We start from the raw sequence: 26,812 nt of genomic DNA on the forward strand, positions 1-26,812 counted from the left end.
CATGCAAGCAGTGCTGCTGAAGCAGAGATTTGAACATGACTTACAACATGGATGTGGTTTTGTTTGAATGTTTTGGTTTTTTCAGATTGTCTTTAAATTTGTGAACTCAGAGGTTCTAGGAGGTGTTTTAATTTATAAAGGTACTTGTAAATATGGCACTTTATAACAGTGGGCCAGTACTATGTCCATTGATAAAGCTTACTTAACTAGCTGGCAAATAAAAAACAAAAGCATAAAAACTAACACCTTCAGTAATTACTCCCAATTTAATAAAGGAACGCTAAACTAAAACAGGGAGGTTACAGTTTGCAACAGTACACTATTCAAGTTATTTTTTTACTTCAGCTATTAGTCCTGATTCTTAGGACTTAAAATATGAATGCTTTATCAGTTTTACTGTGTAGGCAATTACTTCTCCCAGACATTAGTAGACTTCCAAAAATATTTTTTCTACTATACTAGAACTGAAATAACTAAAGAGATTTTGCTCAAACCTAAATGTGAATGGAAGCATAATTTCCTTTATAAATAGAGATACAATTTTCTGTGAATCATGGCGAAGGATGTGATGCTGTGGCTGTTACTGAAATGTGCTTGAAAGTAGTCTTGCAGAGCTACAGCTTGAAGCAACAAGTATGTTAAGTCAAAGGTCAGAATGCAAGGGGAAAAGGGATTTAATATTATACTTGAAGTAATTTGCAGCACAAGAGGAGTTTTGTTTGCTTGGGTTTTTTACATATGAGAAAGCAATGATGTAATCATACTGTAGTTTAATAACAGTTTCTTAATACTGAGTAATGTGTCTGTTTTCCTATCAAATATTTAGTGCTCATGGATAAAACCAGATATACTGCTGGATATGTGAGCATGATTGTATGTCTAAGTATATAGTGAAATACAATGTTAGCGGTACGTTTTTTTGGTTCAGTTCCCCCTGAATGTTTTAAGCAATTGACAGACAAGTTTCTTTTTTCTTTGTAACAAAACATCTCAGCCTATATTGTTGAATATAAAAGCCCAGCTGACATGTAGCAGTGGACCATGTGAACCATTGATGTAAACATATGTCCTTAATTCCTTCCCTTGAAACTCAGTTCAGGTAGAACTTCTCCTGCTGGTTAAATTAAAGCAGACAGGTCCAATGTCAAGGACTGAACTGTAGAGCCCTCACTTTGCTCTTGTGTATGAGAAACTACTTCATCTTAGTTATAATCTAAATATGTAGATTTTTTTTCTTGTTATAAGTAGCTATACAAAAATATAAGACAAAATACCACCTGTACAGAGTGGATTTATGTATGTGTGTGTGTATATATATACTTTTTTTTACAACTATTATTTACAACTTCAGTAATACATATATGACCTTTGTTGCTATACTATGTGAACATTTCATACCTCTCTAAGTTGGAGAAATGCTGTTGCCTTTTCTCAATTTATACATGAGACACACATAATCAACTTGCCCATGGAAATGCAGGAATTTTTTGGTGAAACAGAGTAGACAGAGGCCATAGAATGGAACAAGAGGACAGAAGCTCTCTCTTCACAAGGCACGGCATGGACAAGACAAGGGGCAATGAGTGCAAGCTGTACCAGGAGGCAGGTTTTATTTCTATATTAGAATGAATTTTTTACAAAGAGAAAAAATTTGCTGCGACAACCTCCCTAGGAACATGGTAGAATGCCCATCACTGAAAGTTTTTAGGATGCTATTGGACAGGGTTCAAGATCGTCTCGGTTCAGGTCCCTGACCCAAGAAACTGTGAAACAGGTGTTCTTTCAACGTTCCCACTCACTTGGCTGTTCTGTGATTCTATGATGAGTGTTTAATAGTTGCAAACCAATGCTCAGCCTATTCAATTGACTTTCCTGTCTGTAAAGATAAGCAATTCCGTACACCCTTGAGAGCATGAAACAAAACTAAACCAAACCACAAAAAATCTAGCCTTACTTCTAGTTCTGAATCTAGACTACTCTTCTCAGCTTTTGCTGTCACAGTTTAGTGGGACTCTCCTTTTCAAAAATGTTTTTATAGTAACTTTTTCTTCCTTGAAATAAGAAAAAATAGAACACCCGCAACTTTTCCTTTCTGATTCCCTATCAGCTGTTCTAACAACAGCACTGCAGATATTGCATTAGCTTAGAAATAAAATCCATTAATCACTTAGGTTGATTGTTTTTTTTATAAAGTACTTTTAACACATTGCCATCAGAAGAAAGCCAGCTTTGTTAGTGTATCAACAATTTAGATTTGATGGGGAAGGGAGTGAAAGCTGCTTCCCATGTTTGTTTGCTTTTATTTGTTCATTTAAAAAAAGAAAAATCTCTATATAGCCTTTTCTTCTCATAAACGTCTGTCCTTGGTAATGTTTGCAAAACCTTTGAACCACTGAAGTAGCTTACTTTTGACTGTGTGGGGTTTTTGTTACGAGTTGTTTTTTGTTTGGCTTCTTTTGGATTTTGTTGTTGTTGTTAAGCAGTGCTTTTTTTCTGGGATGGATTGATTCGAAAGGAAGTGTTTGCTTCATGTGGCTCAGCATTATTTAATTTATCATTCATTTAATAGGAAGCAAAGCATCATGTAGTCAAGCAAGTGATTTAATATCTTTCATTCTTTAAGTGGCTTCAATTCGCCAGTGCATGAATAGTGATCGGTGTGGCTTGGTAGCAAGAGCCTTTTGTCCTGTCTCTTATGTGTTTCTGAATTAAATCAAACCTTATATATGATTCAAATCTATACAAATCACAGTTAATACAGAAAAAAGAAATCGTTTGGATTTCAGCCTTTTTCTTGTAAATGTTCAAGTATGGAAATGAGAGTCCTTCGGGTCCTTTCACCTTTCATTTGCTTTTTTAAAAGAAAAAAAAATTAGGTAATTCTATGGCTTCCATGTCTTTTTAAAATTTATATGTATGTATATATTTGTATATATGTAAAAGCAATCCATATCTCAGCTTCATCAAGCTTATATTGCAACTCAGAATTTATATTGACAATATATGACAAGGAAGGAAGAAAAAGCAAGAGGTGAAAGGGAGAGTGCTTTAAGCCAGCATTGCCACCACGTAAGGAATGATAAATATTGTCACCAAGAGACGGCTGCTGTACAGAGAGCCAGTGGGACAGAGGCAGCTTGATGGCTGCTAAGGCAGGGCTATGTGTCACAGGTTGCTTCCTTGCACCAGGTACATGATGAAGAAAGAAGAGACCTGCATGTTGTCTCAGAAAAAGGAATTATGAATTAAACAGGCAGGTACTGTTGGAAACTACTCCTGAATGTAACAATCCTCATGCACCTCTGTAACATGAGAGGTGGTGTGCCATGATTGACGTGTTGTCCCAGTGGAGTTACCGAGAGCAGCTGCAACCGTGTTTAGCAGTCACTCTAACTTTTTACAAGCAGCAAGAGAGCTGCTTGTGAGGAAGCCCTGCCATATGTCAGCTCAGGAGAGGCTAACGCATGTTTCTGGGGAAGTCCCATGGAAACTCAGTGAGCTTCCTGTAGGCATGTTGAATCTTACTCACTGAGAAAGAAACTTTTCTGACCCTAACCTTGCAGTTTACCACAGCAGCTAAGTCTGACATGTTTGCAGCAAACTGTTGCAGCCTGTCCTGCTCAGAGACTTCTGCAGATAGATATAGCTCTTTATTGGATTCTAGATGAGGTTGATCCACAGCCTGTGGTATTTCAGGGAGCTAAAACCCCGTGCTATTTAACAAGGCCATGTACTCAAAGGTATTAGTAAAGACTTCATTTCCTGGCACCAGTGTAGTGCCGCAACCTGTTATGTGACCTGACATCAGTTAGAAGTGTCTTAATGCCTGGAAGACTTTTTCTTGAATACCCAAATATTCTTCTAATCATCATGGCCTAACTAGAACTTTCTCTGCTCTGTTGTCAAGGGACTTACGTAGGTTGTGGATAATCAGTGAAACTAGAAACAAATTCTAAAATGTGCTTGAAGATTATGATCTTAATGGTGCCTGAAAGCATTTTTTAATGAAATATGAGGTTATTTTAATTGAAAGAATGTTTAAAATCTAATTTACTGTTCATTTACTTTCTCTGTTGGATTCAACTTTTAGGGGAAAACCATACCACTTAACTCCATTACCTTTTGTAGTCTGCTATACTTTTGGTTGTTCTGTCTGAATCAGTGTTTGGATAGTATCTACTGAAAGAAAATTTTAACAGTGCCATGGTAGTACTTTGAGGTGTCTGTATTATTCTATGCTTTCAGTATTTTTAGCTTGAAACTAAATTATGCATTTAGTTAACTACCTTGCTACATATTCCTAGGTGTCCTTGATTTGTTAAAGATAATGAGATGTCACAATACTCTGATAGTGAAAGCTCTATAGGTATTGAGAAAATAGAGGTTTGAATTTTGAAGATTTTTTTTTAATTAAATTTAATGGCAGTTTTCTAAATTAGTGTTTCACATCTCCTGGCTTGTGCTATGTGTCATTCGAGAGAGAAATTTTTCGTTAGTGTTGCTTGGTACCATTGGAAAGTGGAAAGGGGAGAGCATGCTTAGTGTTCTTCACAGAAAGCTTCACAATACAAAGAACAAAGACAGCATATATTTATGTACTCTTTTTTTTCTGGCACAAAAATAAAAAATGTTTTTTTGAAATCTAGCTAATTGATGTTACAGGTTTTATTTCTCTTTTCTGCAGTCCTGAGGTGAACTGCACAGGAGATGAGCTCTCTTTTAAAAATATGAGTGGGAGGATAGAAGGGGTGAGGGGAATTGGGAACTATTCAGATCTCATCAGCCATATAACTTGACAGCTTTGTATACAGAGCACTGAAAAAAATGGTGGACATCAGTTTTGCACATGTACTGATAAAAGATGAACAGTCAATTGTTTGTATCTTTGCTGGACTGCTAAATTATAAAGTCCAAGATTTCAAAGAGTTTGAATCCATCATCTAAATCATATCCTTCAGTTTGGGGAATGTGGTTAATTATGAATACAGATCTGTTTGAAGTTCTGCCTGGTTTACAAGCTTAAATATTTATTTGCACCTGCCAGGCAGTTAACTACCTCAAATATTATGTGAACATAAAAAGCACATACATAAGTTTTAGTTGTTATGGATTGTATCTGAAGAATTCCTGGCAAGGACTTGGAAACCGTCTTTGAAAAGATTGTAAATTCATTGGGCAGAAGATTTCTTTATATTTCATCCACCATTTTTATAGCTTTTAAATAAACCATTCCATGATATAAAGGACCACTAAGATGTGTCCATACATCCAGCTATAGCAAAGCAGATCTGATCTAGAAACAATTTACTCAAGCTTTGGTAGTTTGGGCCAGAGAGTGAAGGAATTTAATTCTGACTTTCATTTCCTGCTTGGTTTTGATCAGAAGCTTCAAAGGTAGTCTGGAAAGGAAAACTTATAATTAAGTTAATTTAAGCCTTATATTTGAAAGTTTGCTAGGAACTTGGGAGGGAATGATTCCAAGCGATTTATCAAAAGATCCGAATATACATCGTTTGACTGAGTAATAAACTACATTTCAGCTAAAGAAAGCAAACCAAAAATTAAAACTTGTTATGTTTCTGGGTCTAGAGACAGGGGAGGAAGACTATTTTTAGTGTCCATTTGTAGTTGCTTTCATAGAATTGTTTGTTTTCTGTGTGCTTGAGGACTTGTTCTTCAGAGGAAAGTTATTCTTAACATAAAAGAAAATAGAAAATTCTTAGATGTCCAGTAAAATGCATCTGAAGTTGTGTATCGCTACTTGATCATTTCAGTGTAGAAGCACTATAAAGTACATATTGGTCAACTCCATCACAGAGCTTGTCCCATACTTTCTCAATGCAAAACTTTGGAGAATCCTGTGTGTTTCTAAGGTTCAAAGCTTTTTTACTGCAGCAGATTGGGTTAGGTCAGTGACTTAGGGAAAAATTGTTTATATGTATGAAACGCATATGTTGTGGTGGAAACTGGTGGAAACCTTCTCTTAAGGTGCCCAAGTTGAAGATTTCCTGCAGTTTCCCAATGGGAAAATTCCCTATTCTTCCACTGAAACCACATACTGGAGAACAAGGTCCCCATGTTGTGCCTTTCCCACCTACTCCCTCCCCAGTAAGTCCTTTCCAGCAATTTGTTGCATTCCTCTTGCTGTTTTCCAGTGTGACACTAATGCATCAAATCTTAACTCCAAAGTACTGAAAAAAATTATTTTGATATTTGGATGATAAAAGGGAATAGCAATTCTTAGTAATTTGATAACTCTTAAGAAATAGATTGATAGTTCTTGATAATCAGTTCACAGAATTCAGTCCCCAGACTATTACATATTGTTAAGTGTTTTTCTTTGCAGCTTGTCAGTGGTATTAGGTGTTCTTTTGCAAATGAATGGAAATAATTTCTTTAAACAGCTAAATCTGGGATAAATAACCAACCATAACGGTATTCCTTGTGTAGTAAAATATCATGCAGATCTGCAGAGCTGTTGAACTTTTCCAACAGTTTAAGAACTGCTAGGACTGGAGCGGATCGAGTTTCTGAAATTCTTAGTGGTTAAGCAACGTTTCATGCCTAGCTGATGGTCATTAACTAGCTCTGGTTTATTTGGTAACAGAAATTCTAAGCCTTTGAAGATCAGTGCACTCTCTTTGGCAATTAACTTTGTTCACCTTAGCTATGAACCTTAATATCAAAGTGCTTCTTTGCTGTTTTTGTAACTAAGTGCCTTTATATTTCACTTGTCCCAGTTTCTGCACTTTCACATGACTGACCTAATTAAAAAACAGACAGCTCAATAATTCTACCATAAGCTAGTAATAATGAAACTGTGGGAGTCCTTGAAGCCCTTTATCATTCAAATACACAGTGGTTTCATGAATAAAGTGGATGACTAAGTATTACTTATAGAAGTAAGGGAGATTATTAGCAGTGGAAAACACATTTGAACTTGCTGAAAGGATGGCTTTTGTCTCAAGAAAGACCTACTCTCAGTAATAATTACGCTAGGTCTTCATTTTATCCCAGCATTTTCTTCTTGTTCAGGCTTTCTGTGACTGAATAGCTTGCTATTGCTTGTTAATCCCTACAGGAATGCGGCTTTGGATATGGGGAGGATGCACAGTGCATGACATGCAGGCCAAACAGATTCAAGGAAGACTGGGGCTTTCAGAAGTGCAAACCTTGTCTGGATTGTGCATTAGTTAACCGGTTTCAGAAGGCCAACTGTTCTGCCACCAGCAATGCACTATGTGGAGAGTGTTTACCAGGGTAAGCCCATTTCTGAAGATGAGACTTGAACAAATCCAAAACTAATTTGCATTAAAATTGCTTGTTCATGTTTTCCGGACAAGTGATTGTATCCTTTGTGTACCTGTGAAGGTCCTAGGTTCTAATCTTGGCCTTGCCAACAATTTACTGTATTATCTGAGCACTTAATTTCAGAATTGCAATCTTAATTATCTCATCCATAAAAATGGTTGGATAATTACCTACTTGGTCTATGAGAGTATTGTCTATACAGCATCCAAGCAAAATACATCAAAACATTGTGTTACTGGTGTCTTACTTCATTGTTAGAAAGAATTATATATTTGTAAACATACACAATTACTTTCTTGAAAACTGATCACATTATTTACTTGGGTTTTTTCCCCTCCTTAGGTCAATGCTTAATAATTCTCATGCACAAATGTTCTTAGGTCAAAAGAGTGGCTGTGGTTTAAGTGCCTGAATTTCCTTCACCATGTTGATAAATTCGTAGAGCATGATCCTGGCTGAATTTGTTGTCCAGTCATCCCAGATCTCTGTTGCTAATCTTCTCTGTTTGTAGTATTATATTTTAAGATCTCTAAAAGGCTATTCTTTACGTGTTGGCCAAGTTCTGATATTACAAAGCCCTGCCATGAATTTGTAAAAAGCATTTCTGATGCTTTTGTGAACTATTGACTGGTCGTTTAATTGATAGGAGTAGTTTATGAGAACTGATTTGCAATGATAACAGCCTTTGTATTTTCAGGGTATATATTTCAGACATGCTTAAAAGTTCATATTTTGTTTCATGTATATATCTCAGCTGTTTTATTTAATTATTTATTAAATACTAGCTATCAAATATCTGAGCAGTGTTGAAGCTCCTTCTGTTATTCTTTCTTAAGCCAGAAGTGAGGTCTTTTTGTTTAAAAACACTTAGTAATGCTTTGGTAACTAATGTTAGTTTAAGTCACTGTATAAGAAGGTGCAACCCCAGGCATTAGATGTTACTCACAACCACTTTTGATACTACTTGCAGCCACATGATGGATTGATTTATGCTTTTATTGCATATTAATATACATGTATGGTAGGGCTCACTTGGCTGTCAGCAGGGAGATTTTCTTCTTTTGTAAACAATGTAAGATAAATTTTGGAAGATGAGAAAGGAACAAAAAAAAGCCACAGTAAAACATGAATTAAGGGCAAATCTAAACTGCAGGACCTGGGAATGCTTCTCAGTATTCTAGTCTAGAATGCATTCTAGATATGTGTGTTGAATGTGTATTAAAATGAGAGCTGTTTCCACAACCTGCATTTACTTGCAGCAAAGTTGGAAACATGAGGAGGGAGAGAGTCATTCATGGCAAGGGTAGTCACAGGTCATTTAGTCTGGACATTTTGGGTAACAGAAGTGTAGAACACACCACCACTCATACTTATCCTTCAGTTTAGATGCTGCCTAAGCGAACGGAAGATAGAGCTAGCCAAACCAAATGGTGTAGCTAATGTTTTACCTCTCACCAATCATATTTATTTCTGGTTTGCATGGGTTTTCATCATGCCATTCCCTATTGTTCACTTTCAAAACACTACAAGTGAGCATGTCAGCTAAAAACAAATACTAACGCATTTCATTCAGAGCAAAAGACCTTCAGTCTTGCAGCCTATGGATCTGTTTCTGTTCACGTTGTTAAAGCATGGGTTTCTTAAGCAGTTGGAAAGCTGTTTGCTTTAGCTGATACAGACTTCATACTTTAATGGCATTTGCAATGTTAGTAATATAACATCACTAGAGTTTGAGTTAGTACCTTTTATTTAATGTGCCACTATCTCTATAGAAACAATTTATGTACTTATCTTGAACAGGCCACAGCTGCTGATTCTGCCTTAGTACTAGTGACTGGTTGAAAGACAGACAGACCTACTCTAGATAAGTTCTTTAGAGGATTTCATACATACAGATTTGAAGTATCACACTCTTTAAATTTTGGTTTTTTATTTGCTGCTACTCTTGTTCCCTGCGTTAGGAGTGTAGGGTTTTGCCAATCACTGTAGTCAGTAAGCTCTTCAGACATAAACTCAGTCATGAAGTTCTAGGAGGGTCTTTAGAATAAAATGTCGCTGATATTTGGTCCATTATATGTTGCTAATGGTGATAATTACCTTATAATATCTTGTTTATTTTTGGATAATTATATAGATTAAACAGTTCCCTTTTATTTTTAGATATGTAAGTAAGCTTTCATAAGGTAAGTTTCTTCATACATGTCATGTATGTTGTAGTCTATGTGGAAAACGGGATGTTGATTTTTGTCTGAAATCTCCAAAGATGTTTATTTCTTCTGTAAACATAAGATTATAGTTACTATGCATTTGGACTAACAGAGTTAGATTTTTCCTGAGTTTACTTTAGATTTGCTGTTGCACTATTAATTAGTACCTACTGTATTTTGTTTACTTTTATTTTCTTCTATTTCCTAATAATTTGCACAGATTGACAAAATTTGCAAGTATAGAAGATTTTGTTAAAACACCTGATTAATTTTGTGTGGAAAAAATAACTGCTTTTGATTAACTGTTTTTTTTGGGTTTTTTCTCATTCTTTTGTCTTCTAGATTTTATAGGAAGACTAAGCTTGGAGGCTTTCAAGACATGGAGTGTGTTCCTTGTGGTGATCCTCCTCCTCCCTATGAGCCTCACTGTAAGTGGTGGTTTTGCTTTAGAGTGTTTTCTCTTTTAACTTCAAAGCCTGGGAAAGAAAATGACAGTCACAGTTATGAATTCTTTTAAAAATTCATTTTTTGTTAGGAAATGGTTTTGTTAAAACATTTCAACAGATCCAATACTATCATTTAGAAGTTCCCTGAAATGACCAGTCACTTGTGGAATAAACTTTTCTGTCATACCCCACGTTCAGGGAGTCTTGATTCCACTTCTGATGTTGTCATATTAATTTTTTAATTTCTGTTTTAATGCCAAAAGAAAGGCAATTGTCCTGGACCATCTGCCTACTATCAGGTAGGCCTCAACAACTATGAGTCCTTTCCTGAAAACCCCAGAAGGGTAATTTGTTGGTATATTTAAAATTAACCTTTCTACCAAGGTTACAATGAGAGAGAACAATATAGATAAATATCTTTATACTGCTATATACCTGAAGAAGTAATTGGCTTCTCTATTTGTTTTTTGCCAATGAGAGAATTAGAATCTCTTCAAAGGTGAGAACCTCTTTATTCTGCAACAGGAGCCTTATTGCTACTTCTCCTAAGACTGTCGATGTCTACATCCCATCAAGCATATAATTCAATGAAAAGAGTGACTTGTACTTTTTGCATTTATTGCTGTCTATAATATGAAAAATAAATATGATTCAACATAATCATGTGGAAAACTTTGGCTTTACTTGTTTATTTCTGTAACTGAGAACTTATGTTTTAGGAGTTTCTTCCCCTATTTCAAACAGAAACAGTTGCTTATAGAAAGAATAAATTGTCATGTCCTTAAATACTTCATGCTATTTTAAAAAAGACACACTGTTTCTTATAAATATATTATTTTTTTTTTAAATTGTGCAAAATTAAAATTGAACCAAGAATATAGAATGTGCATTAAAATCATACTTTTTAATAGTTTTATATTGTATTAACTTCAATGAAATAAGGATTCTTCAGCATTTCATGTATTGCTTAGTCTTTTTTGAATGAACCAAATTTCCTTCTTTTGCTTCCATTCTAGTTTTAGTGCCTTTTGGGTGATAAACCTATAAACCCTGATTTTTCAGACAGAATCTTCAATAAAAATTAAATTATTCTGAATCTCAGGTGTATAATGAAATCCTCTCAAACCCTAAGAGAAATTAGCAGGAAACCACATGTATAAAAACTTGTACTATTAAAGATTGCAACATTCAAAACCAGTAAATCAGATTGCTGTAAAAAGACTAAGTCAAATAAGTTCCAATGTTTTCAGCAGTAACTCCTGCCCATGTACAGCACAAGCCTTGAAATTAAATTAAAAAATGTTCAGCTATTTTTGAAGTGTAGACAACATGATATCTTAAAAATGTTTAGAAAGTATGTTCTTCCTATCAAACACTGTCAGGTTTGATGCCAAGAATGAAATCCTGATCTTGACTTACTGGAGCAAATCACTTTAAATTTGATGAGTTGCAGAAGGTATTTCTAGACAGACTTGGAACCCAAACAGACCATTTCATATATACATGTATTTTAATTCCTTCAGTTGGGCAAATTAGGTATTATCCCCTTCATCTGTTTTTACTCTTTTTATCTACAAATAAAGTTGGTGAAATCTACAGTGCAACAGTTTATCGTCTTGTCTAGGATCTCTAATTCATAAATTCGTTTTATACATTTTTTTTCTCTTTTCTTGGTTGCTCTCTTCTTCTAAGAAAGTATGTTCTTCAAACATGAATTCTGCTCTCTGGCACAATCAAAGACAGGGAAGAAGAAATTACTTCCCTTATTATTCTGATTTGGCTGTAATTAGTGACTCATGTCTATTTCATATTTTTCAAAATCACAAATTATCATTTTTTAAAAGTGATGAAAGAACAGTTAGGAAGTCTTTTAAAATAACTCAGAATTGTTTAATTGATAGTGATTTGGCTTCTGTAATTGAGCCGAAGCTTGGATCCTAAACTGAACCATTAGGAAGCTATTACTAATTTTAATAGGCAACAGGCAACCCCATGGAGAAGAGTATTTTCTCTGGCACGAGCTGCAGTGGTAAATCCAGATAAGAGACGGTTTTGTGCCCTACTCTCATGAATGTGACAAAACCATTGACTAAGTAGCAGAAGTGGTAACAGTGAAGTTGTGAGAATTGGCAAGTATTTCTAGCTTTTACAAGTTTGAAATCATTAAAATGTTTGTTATTTGCATACTAACCACTTATTAAAATCCTAAATAACCGAAATCCTACCATGAAGTACAGTTACGATATGTCACTATGGTTTTCAGAAAGCTTTTTTTCAGAATTTGTGTATTGGTTTTCAGGCCTCTGACATAAGCTGCCTCAGTTTTGGAGAGTGTACATGCCTTTCTCAGAACAGCCTAGGAAGTTTTTTCTACAATAGAGCTAAGTGAACTGAAATCCTTTTGAGTTTTACTTAACATCAGATAGGGGAAAATTTAAGATCAAGACAAAAACATGATTCTGTAAGGAAGTATAAATAATGGTGTGCGAAGGCAAACCTTTCCCACCTAATGCTGAAAATGTTGGCAGTTTATTTCAATAATGAATATATTTTGATAGTTAAGACTGTGCTACTTGAAGTTAAATGGAGACAGATCATTAGTGTGTGGGACAAGTTCTCAGTGATCAGAGAACTAAGTTCTAATTCTCTGCCTTTTTTATCCTTCTCTCTTTCCACTGCGAAACAGAAAGTCAAATATTAGTGCAGCTAACTCTTGTATTACAGATGAAAAGGAAAAGTTTAAATGTCCCATTTCAATGAATTAATTATCCTGCGAGGTGTGTGGCAATCTCTTGTTTGCTTTAGAACATTACCATGAAGGCACAAAAGCTCACAGCCCCCTACCTGGACTACAGGTTCATGTTAAAGCTGAGACATGGATCGAGTTCTTTCTAGTAGCTGTTGATTATTACCTGGTTAGCTATAAATCTAAATACTTGCTTTTATCTTCTTTCAGTAGACATTTTAAAACAGATCTGGTTTAAATATTTACTCATGAAGAAATGAGTTTGTGAATTGCTAGAGGCAAAGTTGAAAGGATTCTATAATGAACAAGTAAAGAGAGTATTAGAGGCCAGGAGAATTGTTATCACCTTTGTGTTAACTTTAAAGGGGACACAATGACTTATGTGTGTTTTTAGGATGTCAGAAAATGAAATACACAATGATATAGTTATATTTTAATTTACTTAGTTCAGGTAAACAAACTGTAAATACCAATCCTATGTACAGAGGCAGCATCTAAACATTAGAAATGAAAGCATGTTTTTAAAATTACTATTTATGTTCACTTTGTAAACGGAAGACATTTTTTTCTCCACTGAATGACAGAAAAGGATTCCTTTGAATTGGGAATTAGAGTGAAAACCCAATCAATCAAAAATGTAATTTCTGGAATAGAGGGTACCATAGACTGTCCAAAAGTGGTGAAACAGTGATGTAGATATGGTTCAATGATTCTTTTTTCTTAGCACCAATTTATGTTTGCGGAGTTCACTCTCCTGTCTGCTCAGGCCAGTGTTGTGCTTTCTCAATGGTTATGCTTAAACTGTTAATGAAACTCTTAAGTAAGCTAGATGGTGATTCTCTCTGATAGAAAAAGAATCAAAATAATGCCCTTTTAAAGGTTATTTTTAAATCTAATGAGTTTGTTAACCTCAGAACACTTGTGGTGGCACAAGTTAAGGAGAGATGAGGGAATAGTTCAAGTAAGGAGCAGAAGACTTTCCAAAAATTAGCATTGTTTTCTTAGAACAAGCAATATATTTTCAGCTAGTCTGTCTTAGCAAACAAACAAACAAACAAAAAACATTAGAAACCATACTCCTTATCATCTTTTGGCCATAAGAAGATGGCGGATTAAAACTAAAGTAATAGAATTTTTTATCAGGTTGGCTATGCCAGCTATTCTTACAAGTGGTTACTGTTGTATTGTTTAATTCAAAATGCAGAAAAGCACCAGAATCACAAGAATACTTTAGTCTCTGGACAGGCTTTCTACTAAGCCGAAGAGCCTGTGACATTGAACTTTTTGAGATGTATTAAAAAAATAATTCCTAGAACTTCCTTTCTGGACCAATCTCCAGTCAGTGGTGTTCCCCTGTTATGTGCAAATTCAGTGTAGAATTTGACTGTACAAACAGTTAGATTGGAATAAATTGCGAGAATCAAGGAAGTGAGGAAATTAACACCTAGGCATCGAGAGAGCGTTTTATAGCCAAACTGCCACTTAAACAACAGACTTGTCTTTTTTCTTTTTTCTAATATAACTTTTTAAACCATAAAAAATTGCACAGGTTGTCCAGCCAAAATCATTCTTCCTTCTCCAGGACTACTGCTTGTCTTCATGACAGAGCAAAGAGCATGGGAAGCTGAGAGGGGACAGGATGGGGGAGGGATACCATTCTGTGAAGCTTGGGAAACTAGTTTCTACATGTTCCAGGAAATAAACACATTCTTTGCTTCAATGAAGCAGAAATGTTTTGTTGAATAAGTCACAACAGTGGAAATATCTGCAGTTTGATTGTAACATTATGTGTGTTTGAAATAACCCGGCACTTGGGTCCAAAGTTGCTGCTTTTTTGCCATGAACTGTATTTTCAGATATTGATTTCAGTTTCAATTATAAAGAGTATCTCAAACTAAAAAATGAACAGTTTTTTACTAAGATGAGGAATAGAAGTAAAGACTGTGGCTTGTTGAGACTAAATACATAAAGAAGACCATAGTAAAAACATTGCATTTTCATGTGAGGCATCCATATCTTACCTACTTTGATTTTGTTGAATTCCTTTGACACTTTGACTGCCTTCACTAAGATTGATCACAAAGCTCCCTTTACAGTTTTCTTCTGTAGATTTTTTATTCGTTAGTTTCTATATGGTTACAGTGTTGTTTTTTCTGAGAATTAAATATAAGTGTCCTAAACTGGAGCTGAGTCTCACTCTTCAGATCTACAGGGTATGTTGTTTCACTAATGAATGTTGCTATTTAAGGGATAAAATCTGGTGGTATTTCCTTCTTCCTGGTGGCAAAAGAAGCTAGTGTAGGAAAAGTTAGGATTGTGTATAAATCTACTCCTTTATATTTACAGGATTAGAATCTGTGACTTTGTAAACTTTCGTGTGAGTGTAATGGGTATTGGGGATATGCAAGGACTGTACTTCAGAACAAAGATAGAAAGCTAGAAATTGCAGTCTGCAGGGTTATAACATATATTGTTTTGTAAGGGGGAGCTGGAAGCTTGCTGGCTATGTGTGTATTCTGTAAAATACTTTTACCAGTGGTAAAAGAGAAAAAAAAATCCCACTGTCTCAGCTTTGTTGGAGCTTTTTGTATTATTTTGTTAAACAAAAATATAGCATTTTAACTTGAGAGTAATTTTTGGATGACATTCAATTCCACATTAGTTCCACTGTTTACATAGTGGAATTTTAATTTATTTGTATCACTTTCTTCTTTCTGTTTACAGAATTTTATGATTTGAAAGCTGCCAGACTCCAGATAATGTTTTTCTAGCAATTAAGTTTTTCTGTAATTTTTATTTGGTTGCTTTGTACAGTAAACTTTGTATTGCTAATGCAATGTGCATATGAGGCAACTTGCAGCTGAAAGTATGTAACAAATGAAACTATTCTTAATTACTTTGTTCTATTCCAACATATATATATGTCCATCTTATCTCAGTATTTGTTCTGATTTGGGGATACATCACAGCATCTCTCATAATCCTCTTTGCCATGTTGGACACTGTGATAGAAAGCAGCTGGAGTATTGTATAAACCTTTCACAGAAGTCATAAGGAGTGACAGCTAATTTAAGTACAGATAATAGCATCACGAGCTTATAAATATCAATACTGTTTTATTACAGAGATGTTAGCTTCCCATTATTTCAACACTGAAATGTACACTTTTGTAAAAACGTAATAAGTCAGTCTGATATTTTCCATATGTGACCTGATGGCAGAGTAACTTCAAGAAGTCTGAAACAAATTTGACTAGGTGCTTCAGTGAGATGAGAATTGCTATTAATGTCTTATAAAGTTTTATTCCTATTTTATTTCTTTCACTCATCATAGATCAAAGAGAGTTAACCTAGAAAACCTAAATGTTTTCAATTCCTTGTCCTTAATTATTGTGATGCTTCTGACCCATTGGGGGTCATGTATAACTTAGAGACAAACAGTACCTTTTTTTCCTGTTCTGAATTTGCTTTACACATTGGGTTCCCCTTTGAAAACAAAAAGTTGAAAACAAAGAGAGGACACAATTTTCCTTATTTTAATAACAGAGATGTTGCCACTAGAATGAGTTATAGTAGTTCTGAAATGCTACTTAAAGGAGAAGAAATTTAGATTCATTGCATAGTTTAATCATGTTCTAAAACTTTCCCAACTTACTTTCACTAACTCTTTTTGCCTGTACCTCTCATTTCTATGCCTATATGTATAGAAGTACTTCATTATGTAGCTGATTATCACTACGTATGTATTACAGTTCGTAGACAGAACTGGTCAGAACTTCCCTCATTTCTATCCACCATCCTCTCTACTCCTCTTAAAAAAAAAAAGTTAACCCTATACAAACCAAAAACCACCACAATTTTTAAACTGTTAGACTCTTGTCCACTGTCTTGCACTATCCTTACATGTTTTTTACTATTCCGTTTGCTCTTTACAGAGGAAAATTTGTTTTATCAGAAAGATTGCTAATCACATCTAGCTTAATGCTGCAAAACTGTAGGTTTAAAGGCTGTTCCAATGAATTGATTCGCTCACTAGTAACTCTAGAACAGAAGTGCTCAATATAGCATGTCTGCTCTGTTATCATTTGAGTCTGTAGTAAAAGGGTAGTAAGCTGAATAACTTTATCAACTCTAATGAGTGTTTGAAATTTCTTGATCTTCATTGAAAATCTTACAAAGACAGCAAACAGAGTTCTTATTTTGTACCTAATACCTCAAATCTAACTTAGATTTCTTTGCACAAAGAAATATTTCACTGAGTTTCAAGTAACCCAATTCAAGCTACAAACTAAAAGAACTAGGCTAGTAGTGAATACTTCAGAAATATACTATAGTGTAGGTAGCATTAGCCTTATCAAGTATCTAGAGGTACATAAGGCTTAAATATCAAAATAGGCCAAGGATTCTGACTCAAAAATTGCATCACCAACTGTTCTGCTTGACAGCTGCCTAACTGTGCAAACACTTAAAAGCCCAAGGGACCTACAATTATTCATTGTCTCCAGGAGCATTGCACTGATTCTGGGTCCCAGTGACTTGAACACATCAGAGCTTTAGTTTAGGCCAAAAGGTCTGTGGTTTACCTGCTTTCCCCTTAGTGCCATGGAAGGAAGTACATATGCATGGACTGGGCAGGATGCTCTTAATAGGTGTCTAATTGGAGAATACAGATCCCTCTGTCTATCACAGTTGATCCAAGAGGTAATGGAATTGAAATTTAAGGAGGCAACTACAGATTTTTCTATATCCTTCAGTGGTCATCTGAAGACTTTTGCAACACTGAGCAGTTATATGCCCACCTGGCACTGAAACCATCAGGATCTACAAGCTAATCGGTCTGTCACCTGTCTCTGAACAATCCGTTCTATGGTGTCTTCTGATGCCAAATTCGGCAGAGCAGGTTGAGATAATGTCTGGGAGTCCATTCTTTGGTAATTTCTTTGAGTCCAGAATTCTTCCCTTATCGTGTATACTAACTGTGTGTTGGCTTCTTGCCCTAACTCTTTGATTATTACATCAGAAGTAGGTCCCCGTCACAGGTAGGTTCCCATTACTGTGTGTGCTTAGCACTGCAGGGCCTGTGCCCATTTGCGATCCTAGTTTCATGCCTTCTCAAATTAATATGTCACAATACAGCTCAGTTGTTCTAAGGTATCTTGTTGAGATAATTACATCATTCATAATTCTCACATTCAGACCGCAACCATGATTAAGTAATAAATTCCAATTTAATACTCACAGCTTTTTAAAATGAGGGGAAAAGCATATCTGCGTATCTGCTATCTTTGCTGTTTGGATGTGCTGATGAAAGTATACCAGTCAGACTCTTGTTTTCTTGAATAGAAATTGTTCAAATAGTTAAGAATTTGAGTTCTATTTTTGAAGTAAAGCTCAAGCTACAAATTAATGAATTTCCATTTAAATTATTATCTGACTAATCAGCCAAACTTTCCTCTCTACTTCCTGCTTTATGTGTGTGAAGTACAGGTGACTGGGTCAGACTTTCTATTTCAATTATTCTACTCTTTAATCTCAAATAATGGGCAGTCCTTTATTTTGCTTGTTGCTACCTTTGTATTATTAGATGTGATGAGACTGACCAGCAAATCCTAAAGGACGTCTGTTGACAACATCCAGTGGAAATTTAAAAAGCTGAATATGACTGTAAAGGCTGTGCAAATTTTAGCAAAAATGAATGCATATCAAAAAAAAGGAAGAAAAATGTAAACAGACAAAAAGTTTACCTCTGATCTTTTTTTTTCTCTTTTCCTCTCTTGCCATAAAAAGTATGATCAATAGGAAGAAAGCTATGCCATAGTTTTCTAGAGGCTGTTTTATGAGTAATGTGGTGAAACTTGGTAATTGTAAATTCAATTGGAGCATCAGGAACAGAATCTAAAATACAATTTATTGAACTGAAAATGTTTAAGGTATTGCTTCATGCAATATAATGAGTAATCCTCTACCTCAGGGAATGGATCTGCACAAAAGAATCACTAAAAGACATTTTGCTCTATTAACTGGTATGTTTAGTCCCTTTTAATTCAGAAAAGTATTTTCTTTTTGTCTTTCCTTGATTATATTCATATTTATACTTCTGAAATGAAAATAGTTTTGGTGTAAAAAGACAAAATATCCTTGAACTACAAATAAATATTTCTGTGACATATGCAAGACCAAGGTATGGTTCAGTAACAAAGGCAAAAAAAATTTGGATTTTAATGCATGTCCTGGTACTGTTTCTTTCTGGAGGCTTTACAGAAGTATGTGCTTTGAACACTCCTTTTCAGTGTGTCATTTTTCAAGCAAATTGTTAAACCTTTCCTTTTACTACATATGGTAATTACAGTATGTGACTTTTCTTTTGACAAAATGTGGCTTGTTAGATTGATTTCACACAGGTTTCTGTAATTAAGGCTGTGTGAGATGGACTGTGACACATTCTTCTGGATCAAAATCTAGGTAAAAACTTCCATAGGGAAGAGTTTTTTGTATGTGAAATCTATCTGGTTGAGTTGGTACTTAATGGAAGAAGGAAGCCTAAACTGATAAACCAACAGTGAAAATTAACTATCTTTCAGTAAATAAACAATATTGTAACCTCACTTTCTCCTGGCAAAAGTAAAGGTTAGGTTTTTCTATAAGGATGTAAAAATAATACTCTTTCCTTTGATTCAAAAGCAATCACATATATATATTTTATGCAAAAGACTGTTGTTGCTACTAAGTGGTAAATAAGGAGATGGAATACACATTTTCATCTTAACATGCCAGTTAAGATATTTGTACTTTATAAGGAAATAGAGTTCACTGTCTCTCTGATGTTTTCTGACTCATGAAGATGACTACTTCAGTTGCTAGCCGACTAATGAAGGAATGCTGTAGCTCTTGCAACAGAGGAAAAATACCAAAGAAAAAACCCTAGTTCTTTCCTAGTCTTTTCCTGCTGTTACTTTGTGCAAGCTTGTGATGTAACTCAAGTTGGACGCTGCCATAAGGTTTTCTCTTCCAAAATTGGTGAGCTGGTGTCCCACACTTGTGCTTGCTGACTGACCCTCACAGACATTCCTGAGGTTGTAAGAGGCCATCGATAGCAAGTGCTTTCTTGCTGAAGAGTCAAACATCTCTTGTCATTCTACATCCCTGTCATTGAAGTTCTAGATTTATCTGGATTGAGCTGAGTTGGGTTTGATTGAACAGCTGTCAGAGCATTTGGTGGTTGTCATTGAGCATGTAGATCATTTCCTTAATGCCTGCATCATACTAGTCTCTGGATCTGTAAAAGATCCTTCCTTCCTGGCAAGTTGAGCATTCTTTGGAGAGAAACTGCTTTTTCCTTCCTGGCCACAGAAGGCCGGATTTCTGAGAGCAGGAAATTTGTCTTCCATTAACTATTACATATTTGAAGCATGCTAAATGTTACCAGTGGCCCATAGGTGTGATTTTTTGCCTGCTAAAAATAATTTCAGAATGTTAAATTTAAGTGTTGCAAACTTCTTAAGATAGATTATAAGATTAGAATTGTGGGGGTTTTAGGTTTTTTTCCTAGGTGAACAGAATGTATCCTATACTGTTGTCATTTATTATCCCTTTTTAATCCTTTTGATCATGACTAGTTTCTATTCATGCTGCTCAGACAAAGAGTTTTCTGATTCTACAAAACGAAATGAACTTCAGAGTGAGTAGATGTAATGTAAATGGCTTCCATCATACAGGTGGAAATCATAGAATAAATTAGGAAATGTCTTTTTTCAACACTATTTGTTCATAATCTCTTAAAATGTAATATATAAAATACACATTGTAATAATCCAGTAGAGCTTTAAGTAAATCTTATGAAACTGAGGTTATATTTGACCAAGTTGAATTGCACTGAAAGGCATTGGCTGTCTAGTTTCAGCATGAGAATTGCACATTACTTTTATATGTAATCTGTTTTTATCTACTAAAGCATATATTAATGTATTTCGGAGAGAACACAGTATTCCAGTGTAAATGTCTTTGAAAATAGATTGCTTATTGCTTGCTACAATATGGTGGAAAATGTATAGCTTAAATTGAAAACAGAAATGTCAACTTGTGATTTTTAAAATAAATTGAATCAAACTTTGTTTATTTCATAAATTCACATCACAAGCTCCTAAAGCTGATAATAGGAGTTCACATAAGCAGTGCCCATCTGGCATTCAGAAGGTTGTATCTAATCAGTAGCTGGCAACATATAGGACATATTTTGTATCTTTGTTCTAACTCACAGCTGGCAACTCTATCTGCTAATCCCAGTGAAAGCTTCCGTTTGTAATACAAAACTACTTTTGAACTTGCATATCCTTCCCCACAGATGTCTGGAGCCTTGGAGATGTGTTTCTTTTCTGATTCCTGGTAAATCAGAGAATGAATTGTTGCATTAAGGGTGAAGTCAAGCAATGAATCCTCAAATATCCATTTTAAGACCATGCTTAATATAAGAAAAGAAAGCTGAGAGTGACCAAAAATAATTAATTTTGCATGTTTTTGTGTAGTAAAAATTCACTGTAGAGCTCACTTCTTTATTAGGTTAAAAAAAAATCCATAGTATAGAATGATGAAGTAATTGCAGTATTCACTTCTAGTTTGTTCATCCGGAATATGAACAAGCAATTTAGAAACATATTCAGTTTTGTTTCTTGTCACTGCTGAGTACAGTTAGAAAATGAAATTCTCAACTGCAGAGTATGAGAATTTCAATGTGTTTTTTCAAACCAGTTTACCATACTTTAGCTTCTAGTAGTAACTTGTGCAACCTTTCATCTTATGAGTCAATCCTATAATTAGTATCCTTCTTTGCCAGAGGCATACTGCATGTTTGTTTTAGGTACAGAATGTCTGCAAGAAATTTAACTTAATCATTACTTTTTAATGTAAGAGCTGGTTAGCTCAATTACACTAGATTAAAGTGAACTTGAAATTCCTGAGCTACAGAGAAGGGACTAATCTGTGACCTGTAGTGAATAAGTACTATTTCCTATGGTTTTTTCTTATATGTACTTACTAATGTGGGTAGCCCTTCAGCCCAGGCTTGCAGTGGCTATAAGCAATTATCTGCTTGTTGTATGAAGTGGATTTGCAAGGTTCTTGTTTAACTTGCCCATTAGTTTGATCAAAATTATTCCAGGATTGCATGCATTGCAGTAAAGCTGCAAAACATTTTTTTCAGTAAGTTTTTACGTTATTGTTTTTAGGGGTAATCTGAAAAAAATAAGCAGTGGTTACAGCTTTTCAATATTTTTTAGACATTTTCTAATTACAGAAGCATTCAACTATTTTAAATATATTAACTTAATAACATGCTTTTAAACTATGTTCAGACTGAAAATATTGGTTTATCTCTCATAATCACACAGCTAATTCTGGGAATGGTTGCATTAGCACCACTTTAACAGCACTGAGTTTTGGTACCTACAGTATAAATTCATGCTGACTGCTTTGGGTTTGGATACAGAGGGTCTAAGCTGTGACTGGCATGTGAATATAAAATACTGCTAAACAAATGCAAAATATTGTGCAGGGCTTTTTATTCTACTTTGAGCTGGTAGATAGTATTTGACTCAATGATCTTAGAGGTCTTTTCCAACCTTAAGGATTCTGCGATTCTGTGTTGCTTAGGCTGTGTTTCACTTAAATTTCTTGTTTTAAAAAAATACAGTAGAAAACAGGAAATCCATCTAGGCTCAAACTTTCCATACTGCTAACTATCTATTAAGAAAATAATTTTCAAGCAAAAGAACACTGAAATACCACACCATAGGACTGGAATGCCTGGAGGACTGGAATATATTGGAAGTAGGATAAAATGCAATGCAAGAGTTGTGCACTAAGGACCTTAGCAGTAAGATTCATTATAAACCAACACCACACGAGCTGGAAGCAGCCTTATGGAAGAAAGACCTAGCGTACCTACTGATAACTTGTATCCTTCCAATTGTTGTCCTCTACTTTCCTCACCTTTAATTTTTTGAGTGATAGGCCTCACATGTTCTCACTCTTACTGGTTCACTTTGTGCTAAAGCAGTGCACTGCTAACCTCCTTTTTTTACAAAGAACGTGGAGAAATCTCACATGTTATTTTGGGCAGTGACATGTGCCTTTGAAGTATAGCCTGTCACTGTTTCCTAAAAAGATGAGCTCTTTGTTACAGCTTTCTTAACTAAAGGGTTTTGTCCACCAGTTTTAGTAAAGTTTCATTTAAGTCTAGTGGTATTATTCTATGTGCATATTACTGAATGTAATTTATAGTTGCCCTATCTGCATGTGAAAATTTAGGATGGAATTAATGCACCCTAATTTGGGCATATAGAAGTTAATACTTAACCCTGAAGTTGTCAAGCCAAACTCCCAATCAGTGGTGAGAATTAGGTACCTCAAGAGTTCAGACAAGCCAGATAAGGTAAGCTTCAATGACTAACACTAAGTAGTCTTTCAAGCCATTTCAGAGTAATTACTTCTCTGGAGATTTCTGTTTCTGGCTTTTAGAAAGAGAGCCTAGGGTGACTAGCTCTGACTTAGACCTTCAAACTTCTATAGTTAGGAGTTTCATCTAGATGCCAATGAAAACTGCAATTTGACATTGGATGATTGTGTCTGACTCCCTAAAACCTGCTCTTCATCTTATTTTTTTAATTAATTTTAAAAAGGAAAATTACTTTCTAGAGTGTAGATACTTTTTTCACTCCTGCTATATAAACAGAAACACAAATAAAAATTTTATAAGACTACTTTTCTTATTTTTTGATGAAGTGTCTCTTACAAACCAAAGCCCATATTGTAAGAAAACTTGCTAAAGTCAGAATATGCCAGAATTGAGGCCTGTAACCATAATGAAATTGCCTCATATATAGTTACTCTGATATAGGTTTTATTTACGTTGTTTCATATTATTTCCCACTGGGCCTTTGTTCATTTAAAGCACAGGATAGACTAAACCTATAATTCTATGTCTCACCTTATTTGCTACGCTCTGTTTTTTATTCCACGGAGAAAGTGAGGTACTAATTACTTCTGGGCTTTTCTGTGGTTCTGCCACTGCAAAGCAGGTGTTACAAATTTTGTAGTTGTTATTGACTTTCATCTTTTCAATTAATGCCTAATGTCTGTTAACGAACTGAAACAGAGAAAGTCAAAGGCGCCCAAACTCCTTCCTCCTACCAGAGTGGGATGCTGCCTCCTTGACTGTGGACGTATCTAATGGCTACATCTATGAGCTGGTGATCTTAAGTTCACTCTGTATTCATTGGAGAAAAATGATCAAGGGAGGAGTTTAAAAAAAATCAGACTAATTACACCGTAACAGAGCCTTTCTCCTACCCCTCTGCCCCCCTTCCGCCCCTCTAGAGAAAGTTCTGAGGTGACTCCCTCAGAAGCAGATGTTTGCTGTGGTCAGATGAATCTCACTAATAGAGCCTGACTTTTCAAAGATAACCTTTCAGAGTATCTTCTGTATTCTATGACTAATTCCCATTGACTTCTGTTAAAGAGGGGAGATGTTATGTTTGGATTACTTTGTTAAGTAATGTAACAAAGCAAGGATCTTGTGTGCAGCAACCTTTTGTTCTGTATAACTTGACTTTATCCCCAAAGCTTTAAGTGGTGAATTAATAACTGCTGTTTATAAGCTATTATTACTTCTGACGTCAAAGCTACAACTTTTTCATTTGGTATAGTTTGCATGTGCGTGCTTACTGTTGCACAGTAGGTAACTTTCTCTACAGTAAATCATGACATTAATGACACTTGCAGTAGTACAATAAGCTGGGGATACATGACCAGCTTCTAAAGGTGTTAAGGCCATATGTTATAAAATTATGACAATTTATATTTAATCCCATGTATTTTAGATTACTTACCTAAAAACAGAGTTTTTAAAAGATGTTGAGGTTGCAAAGTTGAACATTAAAAACTTAGAAAATACTAGTAGAGTTGGTTATGCAGCTCTTAATATGCGTCTTAATTCAGAATCATAATTCAGCTCAGTGGTGTGTAAGTATTATAAAACAATCTTAATTACTTAAACATATTCTGTTTTCCATAGTGCAGACTTATTTTCTCCCCAATATTAATTTAAGGTAAATTAGCGATATTTTAACATAATTATAAACAGGACGAACATAAGTGGTGAGCAAGCCTGAGTCTTGTTTATTTAATTTTGTTGCATTCTTCATTTCACATGACTGTTGACTGTGCAAAGAGGGGGCATTACTCCTTCTGCCAAAGCTTTACGACTGGGGAAATTCAACTGGAGAGAAGAAATAAGCTTTTACCAAGCTCAGCTTATAGCCTAATGGATAAAACAATCTCCATAAAGGTGGTAGAAGAGGCAATTGAATCTCCATCTCAAACTTCTTGGCAAAGAGTTCTTAAGCTTTTTCAGAAGGTAGAAACCCCATCATTACCTCCTCTTTCAAGAGTTGCATCTGAAAGGCATAATAAGCCATATTTGTGATTTCTCCCTCCTTAGTTTAATTTTAAAATAAGATCAGAGATTTTTGTTCTCAGAAGAGATGGAGATATGGAAGCTCCTCTCTATCTCTGAGTAATTTATGGGAAGAGCAAAGCTGAGTATCCTTCTCCAGGTTTCTATGTCTATAGGCTGAGCATGGTGACATAAGTCACTGTGCTACTCACATGACAGATATTTCAGATTCTGTTCTACATTTAATTTTTTTCTTCACACTGTATAGGAAGTATGTGACCTAATACAGGCCTCTAGCTTCCCAGATAGATTTGGATTTTAAAATTACAGATTTTAGAGCTTAACTTCCACATACTTAAGCCCTGTCCCTTTGTCACTCTTCAAAATAGATACCAAAATACAGTGTTATCAGTATTGCATACACATTGACTTTTAGATTATTCTGAATTATCTGAAATCTGAAAATTGTGGGTCTTCTGTATTTTATTTTTCATATATTCTCTCAATTCAGAAATAACCTTTTTAAAATTTAATGTAACAAATTGTCCAGTGTTGAACACACATGCACACACCTCTTTCTGGATGGAATTTCTAATATTTGGAAGAATTTCCATAGCATTTATGTTTTTCATATTCAGTAACAAAAATGCTAGTATATTAGAAAGAGTTTGAAGTGTGGCGATGTCTCCAACCATCAGGATTTCATTTTCTGCACCCAGTTATTTCATATTTTAATTGTAGGCCAGGAAGCAACAGGGGAAGGGTACTAAAACTTTATTGAATTTCTTTGTAGCTGCTGGAACATCTTGCTGTCTGGACTAGATAAGTTATTTGGCCAATTCAAAATGTTGGGTTTTGAGCAAAATAAGGAAGTGATCCTGCACCTAATTTGATATTAAAATATAGTAGTTTTTCATAATGTATCACTTATTTATATATGTTTTAATTTGAATATACAATTCCTATTGTCTAAAGCTGTAGAAACTTTGTGAATGAAAATTATGACACTATACTCTGGTATTTTGATGACAAAACAGGTATCCAGCTTGCAAACAGAAGTAAGATAGCTGAGTACTGTTGTCTTTACAAAGCATTTTTAAAGCAATAAAAAAAGCCATAGATCTTGACAATGTACTGCATATACTGTCAGTGATGTTTATTGAAGTCTGTGTCAACAACTTTAGGATACAGGCTTGCCGTTGTCATGCAATCTTTTGCTCTATTCCCTGGGTGTTATCACAGCTGAACCAGGACAAAGAGGGAAATAATTGGGGTAGAAAGTGAAGTGTTAGAAATCACTTCTTGTTGAATCAGAGAGAGGTAAAAACCTCTTTTATGACTGATTTACACTTCACTTCTTGCTTTACTGGGATTTATACAAATATATATATATAGAGAGAGTACTGTATTAATTTCAGAAATTGTGGGGATGTATGGCAATTGCAGTTGAAATCTGTACAGTGTTCCATCAGTGCGTAGCTGGAAGAGCATGTATATTCCCTGCCCAGGGGCGGGCATAGCTAACCCCACCAGCACCTCAGTTGTGGTCACAGGATAGAGCTTTCCACACTGTCATGTTTCATCCATACTGAAAACCAATCCAGGCACCATTCTACAACCTCATCACACAGCAACTCTGAGATCTTGTTCGGACC

General features: G+C 35.1%; 1 protein-coding gene across 4 annotated transcripts in view; it reads left to right on the top strand.

The window, feature by feature from the left end:
• TNFRSF19 (TNF receptor superfamily member 19) overlaps window positions 1-26,812 on the top strand; it is a 59,365-nt gene that overhangs the window by 16,776 nt on the left and 15,777 nt on the right. For all 4 annotated transcript variants that reach the window (XM_064645358.1, XM_064645356.1, XM_064645359.1 and 1 more), the window contains 2 exons: window positions 7,082-7,260; window positions 9,861-9,946. In XM_064645358.1, coding sequence (XP_064501428.1) covers window positions 7,082-7,260; window positions 9,861-9,946 — 265 coding nt within the window. The remainder of the gene's footprint in view (window positions 1-7,081; window positions 7,261-9,860; window positions 9,947-26,812) is intronic.

The sequence above is a fragment of the Pseudopipra pipra genome, chromosome 2, assembly GCF_036250125.1.
Source record: "Pseudopipra pipra isolate bDixPip1 chromosome 2, bDixPip1.hap1, whole genome shotgun sequence".
NCBI classification, from domain to species: Eukaryota; Metazoa; Chordata; class Aves; order Passeriformes; family Pipridae; genus Pseudopipra; species Pseudopipra pipra.